Genomic DNA, 25,143 nt, shown 5'->3' on the forward strand with positions numbered 1-25,143 from the left:
GTCTCTCTAATGCTGTGATTGGTGCAGCTCAGATCCTCCCTCTGATGGCTCGTTGTTAGGGTCCTCATTGGTGTTCAGCTCCATCAGTCTCTGGGGCATCGAGTGATTGGTTTGCCCCCTAACCAATAATTCCTCAAGATGTTTACATCATAATTATTAAGTCATCTTAAGAACATTCTAGAACATTCCCCTCCTTTCTATAGACCCATTACTTTCCCCCATTGGTGTCACCACCTAGCGGGCACATAGCAACATTACACCCGTACAGTCGCAATAACAATTAACTCATTAACTGTATAGCCCCAATCTTTTAACAAGCAACTTTTAACTTCTTCTCAACCAAAAAAAACCTTTTAACCATTTATTACATCTCCATCTCTGTCCCTATCCCTGTCCCCATCCTCATTCCCGTCCCCAACTCAACTCCATTTCCATTCCCATCCCTGTCTCCATCTCCATCTTCATCCCCATGCCCATGCTTCTGTCTCTCTCTCTGTCCCCTTTGTATCCTCATCTCCAACCCCTTCCATATATCTATCTCCCTCCATCCATGTCCCCTTCCCTGCGCCCATCCCCAACCCCAATCCATCCCCATCCCGGTGCCGTCCCTCCCCTCCCGCCCCGCCCCGGGTGCCGCTGCCGGCGGGGCGGGGCGGGGCCGGGGGGCGGCTCGGGGCCGCCTTTGTGCGCGGTGCGGGCCGGACTGTCCCATTTGCGTTTCCGGCCCCCGTTCCGTTCCCCGTTATCCCGCACGGCTCCGCTCCATCCCGCCCCATCGCATCCCGCAGCTCCATGGCCGCCCCCCGCCCGGCGCACGGCTGCGGCAGCGGAGCGCTGCTGGGGCGCTTCGGGGTGCTGCTGCAGGCGCTGCTGGCTCTCTGCGCCTTCAGCACCCTCATGCGTGAGTACCGGGGGGCTCGGGGCACCCCCTGCCCGCGGGGGGACCGGCGGCACCTCGGCGCCGCTCGGGGGTGGGTGCCCGGTCACTTAGAAACACCAGGTTTTGCGCTAACTCCCGGCTGGGTTTGGGAAGAAGGGACGCGCTGTGGATGTTCCCGAGCCGGCGGTTGCTGCGCCAGATGCTCCTTCTTAAAAACCCCCGTCCCCAGCCCTAATCTGATGGTAATGAAGGTCCGCGGAACGCGCGGCTGTAATCTGTTAAAAGTGGCTGCGCTTGTGTTGGCCATTGCTCAGTCACTTAGAAAATTTTAATGAAGGGTAAGAAAGTGTTGGTGTAACCCCGCGAGTTGCCGGGGAGGAGCTGACAAAAACGGGGCGGGTGTCCGACACGGCGCTGCGTGGGGAGGGTGGGTTAATTGCGCTGTGATGCTGTTTTGTTTAATTTTCGCTTCAGCTGCGCGAAGTTTTAGGGCTCGAGGGTCCGGGGAAGGAGGTTACAGAGAGAACGTGTTTTGCTGGTTACTGGGAAGGGGTGGCAGTGGGAGAAATCAGTTGAGGAGTGACAAAAAATTATCCCGGGGTGTGATTTCCAGGTCCAGAGGGAACGGCCTCAAGTTGTACTGGAGAAAATTTAGAGTGGATATTTGTAAAAGCTTCTTCCGCGGAAGGGGAAGGCATTGGAACAGTCTGCCCCGGGTAGTGGCGGAGTCGCCGTCCCTGGAGGGATTTAAAAGACGTGTGGATGTGGTGCTTAGGGACGTGTTGTCGTCACGGACTTGGCAGTGCTGGATTAATGACTGGACTTGGTATTAGAGGTGTTTTCCAACCTCATTGATTCTGCGATCCTGTGAAAAGGTGGGGAGCACTGAGGCTGAAAGAGCCGTGAAAATTTACTGTTGTTTTGTGCTGCAGCTGTGTTTTGCTCAGAGCAATGTGTGTGTTGCTGCTCTTCAGGGTTAAGTGGTTTAGCACAAGTTCAATCAGCATGCCAGAACTCGATCTGTTTTCCTTGTTTAAAAGCCTGTGGTGACTGTGAACCAAAACTTCCAAGTTTTCTGGCCAAGTAGCTGCAGATTTTGAGGTTCTCTTGTCCCCCCACTGCCTTCTGGAAACCACTTTCAAAGGCTCCAGCGCTGCGGTTAAGGCCAGGCTGCCAGGGAAAACTGCAACAAGTTCTTCTAGTGGTAACTGATACCTTCTTCCAGCTGGAGCAGCCCAGTTGCAACATGCCACTGCTTGTGTTTCACCAAATTTTGACAGTAAGAATAGTGGTAATTTCTTTTTCTGTTCCTGTTCCCCCTAGTGATGTGTGCATATGGGTTAATTGTCCTGTAAACTCCATGGGGTGTCCCATAAAATCAAGGACTTCAGTAAATCATGTTGGAATACCTCTGTGGATGAGGCTACATAACCCCCGCTAGAAAATCATCAACCCTGGGCTAACTGCTGGTGCAAGGGCTGGTATTTCCAAGAACATTAACAACCTCTTGGTTAATGAAGAGAAACTGAAAGCTGATCCTGTGCGGTTTTGTTGTGACTCATCTGTGGTGGAACTGCCGGCTGGGACCCCAAGGGCAGATGTGTTTACAGTCCTGGGATCCCAGTGCCAGCACCTCCTCTGGCTGTAGCTGGGCTGGTGGTCCCTAATCCACCCCAGCTGGTCCTTACCTGTGCCCCAGTCACACACTTCCAGCTGCAGGCTTCCTTGGATGTGCTGGAGGGGCTATTTGTGTGCTGACTCCTAACCCATGGTGGTTGTGGTGGGCTCACCCATGATTTTATGTTGGGCAGCAGCTTTTGGGCTGTTTCTGTGGCCCATTCAGTTGGCAGCGTTCTGAGAAGGAGGAGGCTCCGGTGTCTGGGAGGTATGGAAGCCTCTGGAGCTGAGGAAAAAAACTTGCTGGGAACTTTGATGGCATCTTCTTTGCATCCAGCTCAACATCAAGACAGGCAGTCCTGGCTGGGTAACTACATCATCTAGAACTTGGGATGCTGCTGTGTCTGCAGTCAGCCCTTTGACACTTCTGCCTTTAGTACTGTGACATTCTTGGGGTGTGTTTCTGTTGGTTTTATTACTGTGATTTCTGCTTTGCTGGGATGTTGCAGGCCATGGGTTGATGAGTAGAAAGGAGGTCCACGAGGGTGGTGAGGCCCTGCCACAGGTTGCTCAGAGAAGCTGTGGATGCCCCATCTCTAGAAGTATTCAAGGCCAGGTTGGATGGGGCTTAGAGCAGCCTGGGATAGTGGAAGGTGTCCCAGCCCATGGCAGGGGGTTAGAACTGGATGTTCTTTAAGGCCCTTTCCAATTCAACACCATGTTAGGAAATTCCTGTCCAAACTCAAGCCAAGACCTTTTTCATTCCTTCTACTTTAAAGTACCAGCTCAGCTATAGGAACACCTGGATTTGGATAGGTAAGATTTCCAAATTGTGCAGATACTGTTCACAGCCCTTGAAAACATCTAGAGGAACTCAGACTAACAATGATGTGGTGTTCTGCAAAGTTATGCAGGTGTGTGTGTGTGCATGGGATGTGCTCAGAGTATCCCTCCAGAATGTGTGTCCCAAGCATGGCCATTGCAGGGAGGATAAGTTTGTTTCTATCAGAATAATTTGTGTCGTTGAATCTGTGTTTCTTGAGGCTGTGGGAAGATTCTCTCCTGCCAACCTGGTAGGAAAACCTAATTGAGGAGGAAATTAATCTTGAGTGATTGAGTGGGGTGGTTGCTCACTGTTGCAGTGCAGTTTGTGAAATTGATCCTTTGTGTGGTGAAAACAGGAGCCAGAAGTAAACGATGCCCAGCCTTGGCAGGGAGTCAGGACAGCTGTTTAGTGGGGTTTTATTATTCTGTCAACTCCCATGAGCATAGTGATGACAGAGTTCATTTCAGCCTACAAACACTCTGTTGCTTTTCCAGCAAGGTCTTTAAGGTTGTAGTCGAGCCTAATTCCCAGTGTTATAAACGAGGCTTGGACTTTTTGGGTGGAGTAAAAGTCTGCTCGTTTATTAAAAAGAAAACCAGGAGCAGAGACTCGAGGTAAGCCCAAGTCCCACTCGACAACCCAGAAAAAAAAACAAACAGTGCAACACGGAGGACGTTCCCTCAGACTCAGGTTCCTCAGGAAGAGCCCCGGGGGCTGAGCCCGGGGCAGTTTTTATAGTCTCTCTGATGCTGTGATTGGTGCAGCTCAGATCCTCCCTCTGATGGCTCGTTGCCGGGGTCCTCATTGGTGTTCAGCTCCATCAGTCTCTGGGGCATCGAGTGATTGGTTTGCCCCCTAACCAATAATTCCTCAAGATGTTTACATCATAATAATTAAGTCATCTTAAGAACATTCTAGAACATTCCCCTCCTTTCTATAGACCCATTACTTTCCCCCATTGGTGTCACCACCTAGCGGGCACATAGCAACATTACACCCGTACAGTCGCAATAACAATTAACTCATTAACTGTATAGCCCCAATCTTTTAACAAGCAACTTTTAACTTCTTCTCAACCAGAAAAAAAACCCCAAACTTTTAACCATTTATTACACCAGTATGACCAGGGCTTGCTGTGGTTGCAGCTTTGCCCCATTTGACAATCAAACGGCAAAGAGGTGTTACCCTTTCCACCTGCCCGGGGTGGCTTTGGAGGCACTTTGGCTGTAAGGGCAGTCGTAGAACTGAGACACAAACACTTGAAAGCAGAGGTGGTGGAGCCCAGCAGCTGTGTGCATGTGGCAATCTGGATTCCTGTGTCTCCTTGGGGAGGTCATGACACTGAGGAGTGGGGATAATTGTGCAATCCCATCCGAAGCAGTTTGTAATGCTTTGCCTTGGGCATCACTCAGCTGAGTGAAGAAAGCTCATTGCAGTTACCTCAGCTGCAGGGGCTGGGTGTGAGTTTGAGGGCGGAGTCCCTGCAGTTGCCGCTATTCATTGAAAACTTTTTTTTTCTTTTTTTGAGGAAGGAGTTCTACACTAGCAAAAGTTGTCCAGGTGTGCACAGGGGACAGCAAAGCTCTCTGACATGAGGGAAGATGTTTTGTATAAATTGTATCCATAGCCTTCTTTGTGAATTAACTGGAGTGCAGGAGAAGCAGATTTGGGGAGTTGGAGGATTTTTGTCTCCACTGTGAATGGAAAAAGCTTTCCCTGGAGCTGGTATATTCATTTTCTACTCTACCACAAACAGTGTTGAGGACACACATGAACATTTGTTTCTCTTCCAGCTTTTTCTTTTCCTGAAACTGTCTTGGCAGCCCTCTGAGCTGCTGAATGAGGTGTAGTAGCACTTGTGATGTTGGTATGAAAATAGATTTTGCTCTTGGAGAACACTCAGACTGCCAGGCAAGGAGAGCTGGACTGGACTGAGCCCCACAACACAGTGGGAAATGTGGTTTTCAGCTTTGTGTTTGAAAATGTGTTGATCCTGCCTCATGTGACAGCAGTGTCTCCTCTCTCACATCACTTCTGGACATGCTCTTCCAGCACATCTTGCATTGAGCTTAGTCTTAAGAAGGCAGAGCTGTTTGCAGTAGGGACCCTGGTGCTGACCCCCAGGCAGGGCTTGGTGCTGGAGATGCTCTGTTTGCACCTGGGATGGTATTTTAGACACTGGTCCAAGTAGCTTGTCCTGAGGCAGAGCCGCAGAATAGGAGTTTACCAGACTTCCTGTAAAAGAAATGGTGTCTCTGTGGCTGAAAACAGTTGTTAAAGAACATCAGAAATATCCCCTTGATCTGTGGTCTGTGTTTTCCTGATCCCTGTGGATTTTCCAGCTGACCTTTCAATGTTGCTTTTCTCCTGGATGGTAAAATGGGAGAGAGCATCCTTGTGTTGAGAACTTTGAGAGGGACTCGTGAAAGGTGTTGCACTCATCTCCACCAGATAAATCAAACTTAACTCATCTTTTGTGACTTTTTACTAGGCCCTATAGTGATAGGGAAAAGGGCAATGGTTTTGAACCAAAAGAGGATAGATTTAAACTAAATACAAAAAGAAATTTTTTACAATGAGGGTGCTGAAATGGTGAAACAGGTTGCCCAGTGAGATGGTGGATGCCCTGTCCCTAGAAATATTCAGGGTCAGTTTGGATGGGGCTCTGACCAACCTGGTCTAGTGGAAGGTGTCCCTGTCCATGGCAGGGGTTTGGAAGGAGATGACCTTCAAGGGACCCTTCCAACCCAAACCATCCTGTGATCCTGTCCCAGTGTTAAGTTCAGGGTGGTTGCTGTACGTAGTTTGAAGTGAAGTGCAGTTTGTGTGCTTCAAAAGTACCCCAAGTGCTTTCTGTTTTGTGTTTTGATTTTACACTGTAAATACCTCATAAGGGTGGGTGGAAGTGTGAGTCCATGTCAGGAAAAAAAAGAAATAAATGCTAGAGCACTTGATCTGTCCAGACTTCCATTCTGTTCTGAAATAAATCTGCCCAGGACACAAAAACACTGCAGCTTTACCATGCCCAAAACAGGCTCTGCTGGCTTTGCTTGCTCTCACACAAGTGCGTAACTGTGTGTGATTTAAATTGTTCACACACAAGAACATTTAAATTCCAACTTCACCCCTGTAAATGCTTTTCCCTCTAGAGAAAAAACAAAGCCACAGAGGTTAACAGTGTCTCTGGCAGTGTGAAGCTTGGGTCCTTGCTGATTTACATGTAGGTTTGTGTGTTAAGCAACGAGCTGCACATGGCAGGACTCCCAGCACATTTCTCTTCTGCTTCAGTACATCTGAAAACTGGATGAGCTCGAGAACACGTGTTGCACTTTGTGGGCTGGAAGGTCTGTGCAGCACTCAGTGTGCTTCATTAAGCTGCACACAGCTTTCCACAAAGCTTTTGAATTGCAGCTGTTGATTGCTCTGACCTCTCCTTGGCCGTCACCCCTCGAGCAGCCAAACCGAGTGGTGGAGGCAGAGTGGGGAGTGGGAGGCTCCTGGTTTCTGAAGGAACAAAGGGGTTTGGGAAAGATGAGAAATGAGCTGCATGAAAAAGTTACCTGTGATCCGTGGGCAGCAGAGCACCTTGCACCTGGCTGAGTTGGTTCTGTAACATGAGGTGAGCAGTTGATGCTATGGGTGACTTAACGCTACATAAAACTTTACAGGGAAATTAGTCTTTTATAATTATGAGGTGGGGCGTGCAAAGCTTTAAGGAGTCTGTTAAATTTCCAGCTGGTTTTTTTTTTTTAACAGCATTTGTAAGAAAACTGTATGGCAGAGAGACTTTAATGATAAAAGTTGGGTTTGGATAAAATGCTGTCTTAAGTGCTAAAAGGGAGTAGAAAGTAGATGATCTTTAAGGTCCCTTCCAACCCAAACTATCTGTGATTCTATGGTAACTGCTTGTGCATCACTTCATTCTTCAGGTGTTGTTCTCTTGATGATCTTGGGTTTTATGGTCTTATTTTTATCTTACCTTGTCTAAACTCCATTTTTCAAGGGACTGTCTTGCAGTGTAGAGATGGTTTATATGGAGGGAATCGCAACTGCCTCCTCCAGGACACTCTGTGTTTGAGCTGGAGCCCAGCCTTGGTCCAGGTGTCCTGCAGGATGTACTGCATCAGCACATAATATGTTCTGTTCTCAAAGTGCAGAGCACAACTGATGCTTGTTACCTCACAGCTTTGGTTGGTGACCACCTGGCACTTGGCCATGACAGCTCTAAGAATCTGTGTGGAAATAAGACACAGGGGGTTGAGCTTAAAACTGAGAACCATGCCAGGGTATGCTGTGGCCTTCATTGGGGCACTTGGAGTCTCCAGAAGGATGAGTGATCCAGCTGAGGCTCCTGAACAACCTGGGCTGGTGGAAAGTGTCCCTGACGATAGCAGGGAGTTGGAATGAGATGTCTTTAAAGTCCCTTTCAGTCAAACCATTCTGTGATTCCATGAACGTAGCCTCGATCTCTGTTCCTTCCTCTGCCAGTTTTCCTACTTGTGCTTGCATTCTTGTAACTGGTACAAGGCTATTTGGGAGGGAATGACTAAATACACCTAGTGCAGACCAAAGGATGGAAGTCAGTAGCAGTCCGTGTCATCAAGCCACTGACAGGTGTTTTGAGGAGGAAAACCAGGACTTTTGCTACTCCCTGAACCTGATGGGAAATGGAAGTTTCACACTTTTCTGGCCAGCAGCATGTTGGCTGCTCTCTGCAAACAGTGGCTGCTGCTTCCTCCCATTGTGTCTGGGGTCGAGCTGTCTGGCTAAGAATAGTGCAGACCCCAGGGTTTTGGCTCCGTATCCTGCATGTTGGCTTCTTTCCTGCTGAGGCTTGGAAAAGGCCTTGGGAAAGGGTGTGTCCTGCAAAATAGGTGGTAATGTGTTACTGGAGACTGAACTGCCAAAAATAACACAGAGGTTGGGTACGGGAAGAGCTTCTCTTTCCTCCCTGGTACAGTAGCTCCCAGTCCTCTTTGGCACAGGCCAGGAATAAAGTCCTGCCGCTCTTGCTAGTGGGATGTGGCCCTGCAGATGGGGTTTATGGCAGTCAATTTAGTCCCCTCTTAAAAGCAGGTAACAGTATCACCAGTTTGGGGCATTTCAGCCTTTATTTTTGGTGGACCTTTCACAATTTAAGTGTATTGATGCGTCTTGTAGTACTTCTAATAAAAGGTTCATCCCTGTGGCTTCAGTATCCATCCCCTGGGCCTGTGGCTGAGCTCGGTGGGGTCGGGCTTGCATGCCTGTAAATCATATCCCAAAAGCTTTGGCTGTGGAGTCAGCAGCTCCCTTCCAAACCTCAACTTCAGAGTCCTGTGGTTGATTGCAGTAAGATTTGTCAGGGAGGTGGTCTGGCTTTCAGCCAAGCATGTCTAACCATCTCCTAGGGAAATAACTTTCCCCCTATAGTTTTGTAGAAACCTGACTTGGTAGCCTGTTTTGCTGATCAGCAGCTGGTTGATGCTGCAGCTAATTCTGCTTAAATTAAGGGGTTTATACCTGTTCTGATGTACAAATCTGCAGCAGATCTGCCTGAATGCAGTGTGGGGTCAACGGGGGATGCAGGGAGGATGCTCCAGCATGGGTGAGGAACAGCACAAGGGAATAGGGCTGTTGTTGCTGCTGCCCTTGTCCTGATCAGTTATAATCAGAGAATTTGTTTAAAAGCAGAAGTAGACTGTGGGACATTGACTGTGGCAAGATCTGGTAACTTCACAGCATTTATCTGTGTCTAGGGCAGGCAAAGCTGTCTGTCCCCTTTCTACTGCATCAACAGAACACCATGAATATTAGCCTCTATGTTACCCTGGAAAAAGAGTGAGGACAGCTGTCATTGTGCTTTTATCTTCTAGCTTTCTGACTGTTTCCAGATCTATATTGAAAGACTCCTCCAAATCTTTCTTCTTTTAACATTTCACAGGTTCTCATTCAGATGTCAGCTTCCACCCAGCCTGGTAGTTCTGAGGGAATTTCAAGCATGTATGATCTTTATTGTCCTTGACTGAAGAGGAAGGGCTGGGAAGTGTTTTGTTTCCTGCCCTACCCTTTCTCAGCCATGGGCAGGGAATCTCTCAAATTGTCACTCGTCTTCCTTCCCTTTTGGTTCAACTTCACAGCTTTTTGTCTGCAGCAGCTGGAGCCGAGTAGGGGCAGAGTGGTGATTTGTGAGGGCACACCCTGAAGAAGGCAGGCTGTCATCCCAGTGGTGCTCTGCTCATGTTTGATGGAATAGACCTGGGTCCCCTTCTCCTGACCTTACAAAGTCTCAGAATCAGAACGGTTGGGAGCTTAGAGATCATCCAGTTCCACCTGCTGAGTGGAAACACATTTTGAGAAGAGCAGAGGAGATTTCAGCCTTTCTCTAGCCTCATCCAGCTGAGCCTGTTGCCATGCATGCCATGGCTTGGCACTCTGTAGGGCTTGGAGGAGGAGAGGGAAGCTTTGCAGTTGCTGCTCAGTCTCCAGAGCCCTGCTGTACTCACTAAGGACAGAAGTGCTGCTTCACAGAGGGCTCCATCATCTCCTGGAGTCTTCAAAGATGTGGTGCTGTTTCTGTGTGGATTTAACATCCCCCCTAACCCCAGGTCACAGCTATCAAACAACTCTGCTCTCTGTTTAAGCTCTGGTAATCTTGGCTGGATTTCTGGTTTAATTTGGAGACAGCCTGCTGCAGCTCTGCTCAGTAAATGCCCTATTAAGCAGTTAATTATTTCTCTATAATACTAGCTTTTATCTTTAATACAACAGTTTTACTGTCTCTGATAATTACACAGTCTCAGATAACTCTCTTAAATCTAATGAGGCATGACAAGCTGTGTTCAACAAGGCACCACACCATTAACTTCTTACCTCTTACTTGTCATCTTATCACACTGAATTACTGTATTTCTAGCCTGAGTGGCTGTGGATACATAACATGTCACTTCTCATTAAGAAAATAATGAAAATCACCCCTGGTGCTGCTGTGGTTGAGCTAGTGGTCAGCTGGCTGGCCTAATGGCCTGAAGACCCCTCCAACAGCTTCTCTGCAGCATTGTGCTCTTTGCCCCCATGAGCTGAGGGTTGGTTTAAACACTTCTGGCCACTTGGTTGGTCTGTGGGTCTGATGCTTGTGGGTAGGGGAAATGCAAATGGGCCTTTGAAGGACACCAGTGATGGTAGATCTTGTCTGTACTGATGGAAGTCATTGCTGCAGGGATATCTTGTGGTGGGATTCAGCTGGATGAGGGACAACAGCTTTTTGTTTCTGGGCAGGGATAGCACAAACTGCTGCAGCAATGTCTGGTGTAACTTGACTGATGCTTTGTTACTCATTGCTGGCAATAATGGATCAGGTCATTGCAGTGCTGGGTTTTGGTGGGTTTGAGACTGACACAAAAGCCCTGCACGTGCCTGACTGAAGTTCTGGGATTAGGGAGATCACAGGATTAGAGAATGGTTTGCGTTGGAAGGGACCTTAAAGACCATCTCATTCTACCCCTTGCCATGGGCACTATCCCAGGTTGCTCCAAGCCCTGTCCAGCCTGACCTTGGACACTTCCAGGGATCCAGAGGCAGCCACAGCTTCCCTGGACAAACTGTGCCAGGGCCTCACCACTGTCACAGTAAAGAATTTCTCCCCAGTCTAAATATCTCTTCTTTTAGTTGAAAGCAGTTCCCCGTTGTTCTGTCGCTGTTACCTTTTCATCTATTGCCGTCGCCTTGCCAGTAAAAGCAGTACAAAGCTGCACTTTTGAAATGTCAAGGCTCAGGTCAGGGAAGTCCCTGCATCCTTCCACATTGCATCAGGAAGGCATTTCCCAGGGGAATGAGCCCAGGCTGTCCCTTGGGGGGAGCCTGAGTGCTCAAACCCAGATGGAGAGAACAGAGCAGTTACCTGACCTTGTGTGTTTCCAAAGAAGGAAGAGTTCCTTTGCTGTCACTAACGTAATTTCAAGTTCCCTGGGAGGATTTTTTAGGGCTGGTAGGTAGCAATGACCCCTCCCTAGCTTTCCCTAGGTCACTTCCCATGGCATGGGAGTGCTGTTGCTGAGGGATGCTGGCAGCATGGGATGCTGGAAGCACCCACCTCTCTCCAGACACCTCTGCTGTCCATCCCGCTGACCCGTGGGTGCAGGCATTGCCTCTGGTTGGTTTGCATCCAGGCCAGAGAATAGAGCCATGGAATCATTAAGGCTGGAAAAGCCCTCCAAGGACATCAAATCCAACCATTAACCCAGCAGTGGCAAGCCCACCCCTACCCCGTGTCCCTAAGCACCATGTACATGTCGTTTGGACACTTCCAAGGACAGTGATTCCACCACCACCCTGGGGAGGTCCTTTGGCTTTGCTCAGCTTTTACCTTGCAAATGCTGAGGGTCCTGCAGGATTTTTTGACTGCTTCTGCAGTGAAGATGGGTGTGGGCTGCACACGTGGAGTGGTTCATGTGGGTAATGTAACCTCTCTAATTCTCTTTGCAGTGAAGCGATTTAAGGAACCAAAGGCAGAGAGGCGTCCCTGGAGGATATGGTGAGATTTTTCATTTGAAACTTGAAAAGACCGTGTTCATAATATTATTTTCTCTTATATGAACAATCTTCGAGGCCCCCTGTGTATCCTTCATGACATTTAGTTGTTAAATGAAATGTGCTGCTGCCTCCCAAGGAAACCTCCATAAAGTAGTTGGTACTCCCTAGAAATGAAATTCCCTCTATAGCTCCTCCAGAAAATCTTGTTTTTTCCTCCAGGTTTTATGATACCTCCAAGCAAGCAATAGGTGCCCTCTTCATCCACTTTGCCAATGTTTTTCTGTCTGATCTCACTGAGGAGGACCCTTGCTCTCTGTAAGTACACAAGGCACTTGAAATCATGCATCTGTCAAAGGGAGAATTGTGTTGGGAAGGGTTATAAACAGTGTAAACGGATCCATTTGAAGCACTGCCTGGAGATAAACCCTGCTGAGCTTGTTTTTGTGGTCTCTGTTGTCTTCTTTGTTGGTCCTGTTTGGAGGATTTCTAACCCAAACTTCAGATGTCATGTGGAAGTGCCATCTTTACTTCAGCCACTTTGCAGATAAAAATTTAGTTTCAGAGTTAACCTTGTCTCATTTTGAGAAACTCCTCTAGGCTCCAAAATGCTCCTTAAAACTTTCTGGCCCGTCTCCTTTTTTTATATTAAAGTGCTGTACCTTGATACGTTTCTTTAAGCAGACACAAGTTTGGCTGGGGCTGCACATAACCCCTCAAATGATGTATTGTTGTTTTTTTGAACGGACAGTGTTTTAAAATAAACCCTTTCATGCTTATGCTGTGCCCTTTGGGTGTGTTGTTTATTTTTGATGTGTGTTTTGTGTTTTCCTGCACTGCCTGGCTTGTCATCCTGAACCAGGCAGCTTAAAACCCTTCAGCCCTGTCCCTGGGCTTTGAGGCTCTTACTCTGTGTCCTGCCTGGTACAAACTGCCAGAGCCTCATGTTTGTATGGAATGCTCTGATTTCAGCAGCTGGAAACTGTAAAAAGCCAGTCTGAGCTTTTGGTTGTAGAAAATGTTATGCTTTCAAAGTGGATATCAAAAGCAGATTGTTGTTCTCAATTTCTTGGTTCAGAGGCAGTATCGAGTTCTGGAAAAGGAAATGTTCACTGCTGGTAGCTCTGTGTTTGGTGTTTTCTTCATGCTGTAGAAATCTGGCAGAAAATATTGCAATAATGGAAAACTGCATAAAAAACACATTAGTCTATGTGATTTTTTTTTTTTTTTCCCTTTTGGAGTTCATTAAAATACCAAGCCCTGGATTAGAGCTTGGACCTTGCAATCACTCCAAGGTCCCTGCAAGTCTCCTGCCTCTGGCACTCTGCCCAGTGACACTTAAACATCCAAAGCTGCAGAACAAATCCATTGAGCCCAATTTTTCTGGCAGGGATGGGTTCAGCTCCTGGATCTGCACTGGGATCTGAACTTGAGGTTTTTGGGGACCTTAGGATTCCCACTGCCGAGCCAGGGCCCATCACCTCTCCCAAAACCTACCTCTCAGTCTGTTTTTGGGAGCCTCTTGCAGCTGCTCAGAAAAATGGACTTTTTGCCTCTTCTGCTGCCCAGTTTGTAGAGCAGCTGTGGTCTCCAAAAAGCTGCCATTTTCTTGTGTGAAATTCTAGAATAATTTGGTTCTGTTTCCTCTAAAACTTGGGATTTCATTCTTTTTAATAAGAAAAAATGATGATGCAAATGGAAAGCCTCCTTTTTGGGGGGATAACTTTTAATAAGTATTTATTGCATATGAATAAATGAGCAGTGCCAGAGAGTTGGTAGAGCCTGTCCCTTCTCTCCTGAATGAGGTTTTAAACTAAGAAATTGCTGGTAAGACTTAGGAAAATGCAATAAAAGAGAAAGGAGGCCAATTTGGGTTGTTACATGGGGTTATTTAAAATCTTGGAAGTTTTCTTATCTATTTCTGTATTGAAATTAAAGGTTTTGAATAAGACTTAAGAACACTGCTGAAACCTGAATTTTCCTCTGTTCCTAGCTACCTTATTAATTTCATCCTTGATGCCACGCTGGGGATGCTGCTGATCTGGCTGGGTGTGAAAGTTGTCTCCTGGATCGTGCAGCACAAGAAATACACGTACCTGGTCTTTGGGGAGTATGGTAGGTGTCACCTGCTCTGCCCAGAGGGGGCTGGTGTGCTCCCAGCTGGGAATGGAGACAAGAAAATGGCAGGAACTACAGTCTGGAGCCATAACAGGAGCAGCTGCCTTCTCCAAGGAGCTCACAGAGGATGGTTGTTGAATTAAATGCTGGGACACTGGAGTGTAGCAGGGTGGTGATGAAAAGCTGAACATTTCTTTGGATGAATAATACACCCCAGGACATCCATGTGGTAAATTAAGGTGTTTGGGGTTCTTTTGTGGGGGTCTTCTCTGGGGTTTTTCCTACCATCTCCATTCAGAATATGGAGTTGCTCTTGCATTTGCCTTGACCTGTGGTAGGCACCGGCCAGGCACAACGGGGCCCCAAAACTTGAGTTCTCAAGTTTGGCCTCTTTTTAAATTCCTACTTTGAGATGGAGAAAACGTTTCCAAGAAGCTGCTCTCAGCCAGCCCCACTAGAGGGTAGCAGTTCCCTTCTAAAGGAGCAGAGCCAGGCGAAGCTGCAGGAAAGGGAAAAATTAATGCTTTGCCTGTTTCACATTACATCTAATGTACAGATGAACTCGATCGTGCTTGAGAAAATACATCTTACTGTATACATACAAATTGTAGTGCCTTTGAGACCTTAATCATTAAGTCTATTCTGAAGTTAGTCATGTTTCTTTGTATTTTCAGTAGCTGCTCTGGTATCTGGGCTGGTGAAACTTGGGCTGAACTAGGATTAGTTTGGAGGACTGCACTGCCTTGTGAACTTACTGAGGCTCGCACTCAGCATGTGCAGATGGGTCATGGCAGAGGATGAAGGGCATGGTGGGGTTTGTGAAGGCAGCAGGAGCAGCTACGGAGTGGGAATGAGATGATGTGATGTGGCAGGGCCAGCTCTCAAACCTGAGAGTGGCTTTAAAGGCTGATGGCAAGCCGGTTCAGCATCCTGACAGCAGGCATTGGGTGGTGGGACTACCTTTTGTATTTTCCCTAATGCCTCCTCCTTTATAATAGATCCCTAAAGTCAGTCAGATGAGACAGCAGAAGAATCCAGATATTCTTAGTTCAGGAACTGGAGTTTTTCCCCTTTTGAGCAACAAGGACTGGAAGCCCAACCACCTCAGGACACAGCTTCAGCTTTGCATGCCACGTCTGCAGTTGAGCAGAAGCAAGGAAACAGGCAAAGTGTATTGGCAGAGCAGTGATGAACTTCTGTTGAGCTGTAGCTGGCCCTTCATTAGGGCTGGCTTAGACCACAGAAGCAACTCATTCCTTTGAGAAAAACTTGCTTTCATTAGCAAAAATAAGTTTGTGCTGTTGCTTGAATTTAGTTCTTGGATTGGGGGTTAAATATCTCATCCATCGAGTACAGTTTTCGGTACAGGTCTCTGGCCAGAGTGACCCCAGTGGAAAATTCAAGTAGGAGCCAAGTGACATGTCCAAGGCAATCCTGTGGCAGGGCTGGGGAAGGAAAACACTCCTGTCCTCATCTCTGGCATTAAGTAACTTCCAAAACGGCTGGGAAGAGACGCTTGTAAACTTTGTGCAGTTTGATGCAGGCTCCAGGAATATGATTCATTTTCTGGGCTAATTGCTCTACAAGACTTTTGCTCCTCAGGAGAATTGAGGGAAGCAACATAATTCCTGCAGAGGAGAAAACCAGGGGAGCACCAAATCCACGTTGCAAACAGCACTCAGTGCCTTTGCTCCAACCATCAGAACAGAATGATTGTGGTTTTGTCCAGTAGAGCCAGTACCCATCTTCCTGCATCAACTCGGAGAAAAACAAAAGCAAAAAAAAATCTCTTGCAGCCATGTCCTTCCAGCATCCCTGCAACTGATGCAAACCACTGCAGCTGTCCTTTGGCGTGGGCTACAGCAGTTTCTCCTGCTCTGTGGTTGCTCCTCCTGCCTCCACAGCCCAGGCTGGGTCCCCTGGTGCAGATGCAATAGCTGCATTAATGGAGAAGCAAAGTAATAAAGGAGAGGGAAAGCACTTAAATCTGTGCTACTATTTTAAGCATCCAGCTGCCCAGAACTGTTTAGAAAAATCAATTACTTCCATATTTCCAAAAACGCAGGAACAGGAATTCTGAGGTCGGCCTCTCTTGTGCCTGAGCTCATGGCCAAACACTGCTGCAGCCAGGAATGACCTTTTTTACAGCTAGTGGGGGATCAAAGGCTCCTGTTTGCTTATGTTACTCCATCTTTGCCCAGCAGCTCTTGATTACTCTCTGAATTGCCTCTAAACACATGAAGTTGCATTTTGGAAGGTGCTGTCTTTTCTCAGGATGCCTGGCTCCTAAGATCAAAGACTGGGGAAGTGTGTTCTTGGCACAGGTGGGCTTTGGGGCATATGGTTGCCTTACACCTACTCAAAGCTAACAAACTCCTACTGCTGGAGGTGTTGAAGGCCAGGTTGCATGTGGGACCCTGAGAAGCCTGATGGCCCATGGCAGGGGGATTGGAACTAGGTGATTTCTTTTAAGGTCTATTCCGACCCAAACCGTTCTGTGATGATTCTGTGAAATTCCACAAATGCACCATTGCTGTAGCAGGTCATGGCTATAGGAGCTGTCCCTGTAGGGAACCAGCACAGGGAGGAGAATAAAGCAGAGTTTAAGCTTCAGAAGATGTGGGAGATGGATACCCAAATTGTTGGAGATGCTGTTGGACCTGGACAGACTGAGCAGGGGAGGTGCTGGCTCCAGTCAGGGTGTGCAGATCAAGCCTGGTTGAACTTTGCCTCATCTCCAAACTGGTCCAGCTGTCTTCTCCCTCCACATGGCAATGAACAGCTCCCTAGCAGACCCCTTTGGATGGCTGCAGTGTCCTGACATTTTAATTGTGGTTAATAATTCTCCAGGATTACTTTAGAAATACCTCAGTATTTCTTTTAAGTAAGCAAATGCCACAAATTTGCGTTAAGAGAGAGATTTCCTGCAATGGGCAAGTAAATTTTTCTAGAGGAGCATTAAGAAATGAGGGGGAGGAAAAGTGTTCTCACTGGAAAATGTCCCTCTGGATGCCCATCTGGAAGTTGACTTGTGTGTGACTGTAGCTGTGGTCACTGGCTATCCAAGCCTGATGCTTTGTGCTCGTTCAGTGTCTGGAAATGGAAAGGCATCTTGCTTGGAGGCCTTCAAAGTCTGTTTAGTGGCCTGTTGAACTCTGCTGGTCAAATTTAGTTCTAAGAGAATATGCTCTGTGCCAACTGCTGAGTTTAACTGAGGACCTGTGTAGGCTGCTTTTGGCCCCGTGGTGATGTTGTGCAAAATTTCCATAACAAATATTTCCACGTCCTGGAGCAGTCAAGGGAGCTGGCTGCTGATGCTTGAGGAAACACTGCTGGAAATATCTCTAACCTGAGGGGCTGTCCTCTCCTCAGCGTGCTGGGCCTTTCCACCCCTAGGACCAGGGGGGAAAAGTAAGGAGAGGACTGAGCATTGTTCCCTGCAACTGGAATATCCACAGGGACCAAAGATCCAGAGCAGTGGTGTGACACTGCATACTGGCAGATTCCAAGTGTGCACTCACTTTTTGCCAGTTCAGCAGTGCAACAGGTTGTCCAGAGGAGCTGGGAATGCCCCATCCTTGGAAGTGTTCAAGGCCAGATTGGATGGGTTTGGAACAACCTGGTCTAGTGGGAGGTGTCCCTGCCCATGGGGTCCCTTCCTGCCCACACCATTCTATGATTCAGTCATTTAGTTCAGGTGCAGAATATGCAGAGAGGGTCTGGGGTGTCCACTGGACCCATCTGGCTGCTCTGATGCATCACATTCCCATCTCTAAAAGCCTGGTTTTGCCCTCCAAGTGAGCATTTCACACAATTCAGAGTTTACTGCTATTTCCTACCCTCCTCTGTACTTGGCACTGATAATTAGATCCCTTGGTTTTGGAGGTGCCATTTGAGTATCTCAAGTTTTTACGGACTTTTTCTACCCTGACCTTGTCAGCCAGTACAGCTTTCAGTGCTTTCAAACACTTGCCTTTCCTCAAACCCCCTGAACCCTCCACTTTGGCTGTGGTTAAGCTTTTTTCCTACCTGCTTTATGCACACACAGTCCCCAGAAGACGGTAAATAAAGCTGTCTGGCAGTAACGTGTGGGCTGTGCTGACAGCTCGGTGCATTAGGCAGCCTGGATTAAAACTAATCCTGTTGTGTGGTAACAGCTCAAATACCTCAAGCACTGCTGCTCTGGCTCCCCAGCAGCTGGGCTCCCACGCACAAGTGGAATATGAGACACGTTTGTGTGAGGTTGCCACGGGCTCGAGTGGTCCTTGGGCTGTTCCAAGGAAGTTTTGCTGGTGGTGGGGAGCACCAGCAATGCTGCTGGAGGAGAGCAGTCAGAATTCAGTGGGTGCATCCTTCGGGGTGAAGGAGGATATTAATTTCTGTGAGGATGGGAGGTGGCTGTAAGAAGGTTTTAGCAGAGGGTGTTCATTAAGCTAAAGGGAGAGGTTTGTGATAGACTCCATGTGTAGAGCTGAGGTGTCCTGGGTTACCTCCCAGCTAGAACCAGGAACAAGAAAGTGGAAGGGTTCAAAGGGAGTGGGATACATACAATCACCTAACAGGTGTGATGTGGAGGCTGCAAAGATCATTCGGACCAGTTCCCCACTCTGCTGTGTCAGGGCTTTCCTTTCCTTGTAGGAAGAGGACATCTATTTTATTTTAAATTTTTTTTTAGCCTCCAGGTAGCAGATCAGTTTTACTGGCTGCCAACATGAAAGTCTTGTGGGCTCTCTTCGAGATTTATGCATTGATAACTCTTCCTGCAAGAAGAATCCTTTCCCATCCACAGAACAGGGCAGCTCTGGACAGCACTTAATCCATTAAAGACATCAGGCAGAATCTGAGAGCCCATCTGACCAGCTTTCTGTAGGAAACCAGCACTTACATGAGCTCAGCTCAAGTCTTCCAGCCTTTCCCTACTGTGGAAGGAGGAGATGGGGCAAATCTGTCTTACGGGCTTGTCTAGGGACCACACCAAAAGCTTCATAGAAAATGCTGACTTGAATGTTCCTGGTATTGGTCAGAGTTAGGTGAATTAGTGGTGTTAGGTGGTGGATTAGTGGATGATGGACACTGGGGTGGATCAATGGTCCTTGGATGACTCCACACCTGTTGATGTAAGAAGCAAACAGCTGCATTCCTTGGTGAAGTGGAAATGAGCTGCTGTCTCTAAGTCATCTTTGCAGCCCTTAAGGCCATGCTGCTGTTTCATTTTCACCCTTGCCCTGAATCATTTTGGTACAGAGCAGCCTCCTGTCCTTGGGAAATCAGGATGCAGCAAAAAATAACAGTAGAAACACCCTCTGATCTCCCTGCTGGGCATGGAAGTTAAGTCCTGACTACTCAGGCAAGTCTATGCCTAGGATGGGTTAAGAATTAGCAGGTTGTCTTTCCTAGTGTCCGTGTATCAGCCTGGTGAGCCAAAACCTGCCTCGGGCTGTCCAGTGCACAGAATGCAGAACAAAGAATCACAGCCTGCTGTTGTGATGGTACATGGTAATGACCTGTTCCCAGAAGGATGTGAGGGGACAGGTATTTGGGAGGGGTCTCAAACTCTCTGCTGCGTTCTGGGCAAGCTGAGATGACAGAGGGAACTGCTGTCACAGAGAGCCAGTTCACAAAGGGTGCTGTGGCTGTTAGTCCTGTCCCTCCATGGGGGACAAAGCACAGCTGACAACACAGAGCGAAAGGGAAAGAGTTCAAATGCAGGAAGGACACAACAGATGTGTTTGTTCTCTTGTTTTGTTTGTACTGGGAGCTCTGATGGGTGGTGGTAACATGGGGGTTTCTGGGAGAATTGGTTTGTTTTGGGGTATGGGGTAAAAAGGTTCACTAGACCCAACGTGTGTTCCAGAGGCAACCAGGCATCCTGATCTATTGGGAGAGGTTTTTAGGAAGATCAAAGCCTTTCTGACACCAGCCTGTAGCTGCTAGCTGCCTCTAACATTGCTCCCATCTCCTCACAGACCACCCATTAAGCTGTTGCCTGCCAGGGAGCGGAGATTCCGCTCTCCGAAGTCCTCCGTGGGTTCTGCTGGGTGTGTTTCCACATAACCTTCCTGGCTCCCTCTTCCTGCCCTCCCTCCATGCAGTTCCTGCTGGTTTGGCTCTCTCTGCTTGCTCTCCTCATCCCTGCACCCTCAGCCTCCTGATCCTTCTCTCTCCCCTCCTTTGCTTCCTTCTCAGTCACAGCTTGAGCAATTCAGAGTTTGGGGCACAAGGTGATCCTACCTTGGACACCACCAGGATGCCCCTACTTTTTAGCTGTAGCTTTGCAACGGGGCAGATGTTCTGTTATGTTGCTACCACATGACAGAACAAGGACAAATGTACCTGTAAACCTGTGTTGCACTTGCTGGGAAGCTGATCCCCATGGATCTGGGGCTTGGTTGGACACCAGTTCTTACTAAATCCCAGTATGTGCTGCTGGGTTTTATGGCCAGAGGTTTTTATTGGTGTAGATAAATCTGCCTTTGCAGACTGCTGGTTTTGTCTTCCCCTGCCACATCTCGACAGAATTGTGCTGAAAAGTGGACAAAAGTGAAGCAGAGCTCCCAGCCTGCTGCCACCTCACCACGTTGAGCACTGCATCTCTCAGTGCCAACTGCGCAGGTTCCCTTGCACGGATGGAATTCCAAATTCCGGACAGATTATGCTGGGAACAAGAGTTGCCAGGGGTTATCTTTGTCTTTAAGTGGTAAGAGGAAATGCTGCAGCTTTCCTGAGCTAGATACAGTGGCTCAGTTTTGCAGACCTGAGATCTTCTGGCGAGCCAGGGGAGGTGATAACCAGCTGGCAGGGTGCTCACAGAGGGCTGAAGCAAGCACATGTAATAGATAGAGAACCATTATTGTTGTTAACAGTACAAATATGCTTTTCCTTATTACTTGGTGAGTACCCTGTTGGAAACATTCATATTTAATTAGCATTGATTCTTTTTGACTGAGTTGCTTTAAAACCTGGGGTGATGGAGCCCCTGTCTCTTGCTCAGGCAGTATCACATAACCAGCCCTTCGCTTTGTCAGCACAATAAAATAATTCTGTTCAGGCCTGAGAAGTTACGCTGCTTGCAGTGAAAATGGTGACTTGAAATTTTAAAATCGTTTATGGCAACTATGTGGGTAAGGCTTGGCAGGGAGCACATTGCAGATGGTATCTTTAATGATTTATTTGCATTCACTTTATTTTATAGAGGAGTGTGCAGGTTATGGATTGGTCCTTCTGGAGAGGAGGGTCAGTATCAAGCATGAAGCAACTTTTCTGCCAATCTGTCTCCTCCTTTCCTCTGTCCCGGATTTAATATTCTCTTTTTCCAGGTGACCCTCCACAAGCTGCTGCCTGGATTGGCCAGTGTATCCTCTATTTGCTGATAATGGTTTTTGAGAAGACCGTGATTAGCCTTGTCCTGCTTATCCCTGGTTGGACAAAGGTAAGCAGTGTTTTTGTAGCTGTAGCTGTTGTGGTTTGTTTTTTGTCAGCCTGATTCATGGTTCCCATTATTGAAGGCCTTTAATCCTCACACTTGTTGACATCACTCTGTAATCATTAGCTATTTAAATTTTGGGAAACGTGACTTTCATAATGGTTTGGCTTTTGGTGCATTCTTTTGCTAGTCAAAAACTAATGGAATAAGATGATGCTTTCATTTTCCTTCCTATTCTTGGAAGGCTAAAATGGGCTGGGTTGGCAGCTGAGCTCTTTCAGTTCTGCCAGAGGATTTCTATTTATTCTGTCAGGTCAGTCCATGTTGATGTTCTGTGATCCTGTGCCTAAACCAGGAGGACTCTTAGAGATTAATTTGGAAAGAGCTATAGTGTGTTGTCTTTTCCTGTTTAGCTGCTTCTGCATGGCAGCTGATGCAATGTTAATTGTGTTGATCAGAAGTTTCTCTTTAAAAAATAAAAATAATAGCCTGTGGGGCTTTTAGCCCACATACCTGGTATCAGATAGGTGTGATGGGTATAAAACCCAATTCTGGGAGTCAGTGGTAGCTCCAGTTTGGAATGCACTTGCACCAGGCTCTGAGGTACCAGGCACTGTGTGTAACTTGACTGAGGAGTTGTCTCCAGCAGTCTGGGGGCACTTACCTGTTCAAGGGTTGTTCTTCAAACCCAGTAGCCCACAGTGCTCAAACTTGGATGTGAACTTGTTCAGCAGCACGAATCCAGATTCAGAGATGCTGCTGGATTCCTCTCCATGATTATTGCTCATGGCTGGTGTCCTTGTTCAGCAGATGATCTCCAGGGAGCCAGGGGAAGTCCCACCAGTTGTTGCCACAGATAGTTACACTGAAAGACTCACAGTACTTGTTTCTGTACAAAATGATGTGTTTGGCAGCTGGGCTAAGGGAATATCCTGTGTAATCTCTCTAAGAGTGGGGTTGAAGCACAGGCTGCAGAGCTCTGGCTGTTCATGTAGGAAGACAACAAGTTTTCATCAAAGGTCTTGCAACAGAGCTGTGCAAATAAGGCCTCTAAATGTTTTCTCCTCTGCAGGTTCAGCAGATCCTCCTGGGTTACATCCCAAACCCTCAGCTGGAGCTCGTCCTGGTCATGTTTGTTGTGCCTTTCATAGTCAATGTAAGTGGTGCCCCTGCAGTGCAGGGTGGGCTGGTTTGGAAATCATGGTCCACCCTCGTGGGAGTGTGCACAGGGACTGGTTGGGGGCAGCCTTGAAGTGGCTGGGACAGGGTGGAGGGGTGTGGAAATAAATATATCTGTCACAAATCTGTCGCTGCCACAGTCTCTGTTCCCAATTCCCGTCCCTTTCTTTGAGCTGCTGTGGGACTGACTGTTCACCACTTGGAATACAACTGGGTCTTGTTAGGTGAGAGCTCATCTCAGCAGCAAGCTGTGAGCCTGAGGATGCCCAAAAACCCTTTGAGGTCCTATAGGATGGCTTGTAACCTTGGCAATCCAGTCATTTGGCTGGATGTCAAATTGTGTTACAGCAAGATAAGGTGATCAAGGTTACCCAGAACTGTTGTTCCTCTCAAAACTAGTTCCACAAAACCTCTTGAAAGCTCAGCTCTTTCCTGGTTCCCCTGGTTCTGGGTCATCCTTGACCTGCTGCTCAGTTCCTGCTAAGGTGGGAAGTGGGAACATGGTGTTAACACTGAGATGCTCCCTGGACAAGCAGGGAGTTGAACTCACTTTCAACTCATCCCATGCACATTTCAGTGAATGCAGCACTGGCAAAGTTGGACTGATCTGCCTCTCTCCACCATCCCAGCTGCATTTCCACATTAGAAAGCAAATTCTGGTCCTCAAAGAACTGACCAGGGACTGGTTCAGGCAGATGAACTTTGGATGGAGCTTGGTTCAGTGGTTTTGTTCTGGTGGAAACTTGGCCTATCATGGTCTTTTTTAATCTGGGTCTTCGACAACTGTGGAAACAATAGGACTTGTGTAAGAAGGGACCTCAGGAGTTTGACTCATCCAATCCATATGGACACAATTGATGCAGGACTTCTCCAAAAGAAGAAGTATCTGTGACTGAATGACTCTGTATTCTGGTCTCTGCAGTGTATTCATGTAACTTCTTTCTCCCCAAGGCCATTATGTTCTGGGTTGTGGACAGCTTGATCATGAGGAAATGCAAGCAGAAGAATACCCTAGACATCAATGGATCCATAGAAACTCCTCGGGCCAGGAGGACTGAGGAATCTCAGGTAAGACCAGGGATGCAAACTTGTGGGATGGTCTGTGTGCTTTACCACAACTGTGTAACAGAACATCACATTGCCTAGACCTGAGGTGGTGCTTTATGAATGTTGGTGATCACCCTGCAAAGTCAAACTCTGTCTAACCATGAGCAATGTCACAGCCCAGGAAGTGTTGCTGAAACACTGCCCTGAATGATGACAGTATCTTGGAGGGATGAGCTGGCTTTTGCACTGATATGTGTGTGCAGGCTGAAACTGTCACTCTGAGCTTTGCTATATTTAGTTGTAATTAATTTTAGCTGGGAAGAACTTACTTTCCTCACTGTAATTGTTAGCATCCTTTTTAGAGGACAAGGCTTAGCTGGGAATCCTATTTTTGTCAGCATTTGGTATTTTTTCCAAACAGATGATTGTCCCTTAGCTGGAGGAGGCTGTGTTTTGTGTAGTCTGAGTTTGACACTTAAAAGTTATGGTGGGGGAGGAAATGCTGCAGTTCCAGCAGACTTTGTTCATCTTAATGATGTGTGGCTTGTTGGGTAGGTGGCATCTGCTTCTTACTGACCTTTGGGCAGAGACCACAGTCTTGGTCCCTGGGAGGAATTCCCTTCTTTCTCCTGGCACCCAGGCCTGGTTTTAGTGTGTTCTTTGTACGACTGCTGATACCCTGCAGCTCACTGGCGAGACTTACAGAGATAAGATAATTTCTGGCAATCACAGACTGGCTCCTGGAGGAGCTTCTGCTGAGGAATTTGGGATGAACAGAAATAGCTCTTGCTCTCTGAGAGCCCTTTCATGAGGAGTAACTCAGCTCTCATGCTGATGGGTGGGATGGCCCATCATTGGTGACATAGCAGCACACACAGAGGTAGTAATGTTTTAACAGTGTGTGCTTGGCAGTCTGCACAGTAGCCAAGGCTTCTGTGTCCCAGGGGTGCAGTGGGGAAGTGGCCACTGGTCATGCAGTGTCAGAGGAATCCTGCCTCTGGCAGGGAGGGCAGACAGATGTGAGCAGCTGTTGAGATATAAGTGAGTCACTCTTCCTGGCCCTGCCTCTGGATAAACAGCTCTGGCGAGGTCACTGGTGGTAAAGGCCTGCCCTGCTCACTGGATGTGCTCCTGAAGGCCCAAGGTCAGTTAAAATTACACCAGCTCAGAAGCAGAGGTAAGGAGGTGATTTCTCTATTTGAGACAACAACCTCCTTCCCAGCTTTTGGAACCAAACCTTGCAACATCCAGTCCCATGGATGGTGGCTGCCGTGGATGGGCAGATGGAGTCACAGGTACTCCTCCTCCATGGAAACGGAGCTGGACCTCTGCCTTATTCCACTGGAACACTGCAAGTGTTTTGTGACCTCTGTCTCAGTTTTGGATAATCTGAAGGGATGGTACCTGCTAATTTCCAGATGCTCTGAAAGCCTCTTCTGGCAGGTCAACCCAGACAGGAAGTTTCAAGTGGTGGAAACAATTCCCACAATCTGCTACTTTCTGTCAGAGGTTTCTCCCATCTTCCAAGTACTTGACTGCTTTTCT

General features: G+C 47.6%; 1 protein-coding gene across 1 annotated transcript in view; it reads left to right on the plus strand.

The window, feature by feature from the left end:
* Positions 1 to 657: 657 nt before the first annotated feature.
* Positions 658 to 25,143, plus strand: part of LOC121676351 (store-operated calcium entry regulator STIMATE-like) — a 29,931-nt gene continuing 5,445 nt past the window's right edge. The window contains 7 exon segments of the mRNA XM_042052735.1: positions 658 to 901; positions 11,787 to 11,835; positions 12,054 to 12,149; positions 13,825 to 13,946; positions 21,266 to 21,378; positions 22,445 to 22,528; positions 23,503 to 23,619. Of these exon segments, the coding sequence (XP_041908669.1) occupies positions 793 to 901; positions 11,787 to 11,835; positions 12,054 to 12,149; positions 13,825 to 13,946; positions 21,266 to 21,378; positions 22,445 to 22,528; positions 23,503 to 23,619 (690 nt within the window). The 5' untranslated portion in view covers positions 658 to 792.

The sequence above is a fragment of the Corvus kubaryi genome, unplaced genomic scaffold (genome assembly GCF_017639235.1).
Source record: "Corvus kubaryi isolate FWS band 111438036 unplaced genomic scaffold, C.kubaryi_AGA036_p1.0 135, whole genome shotgun sequence".
Taxonomy (NCBI): Eukaryota; Metazoa; Chordata; class Aves; order Passeriformes; family Corvidae; genus Corvus; species Corvus kubaryi.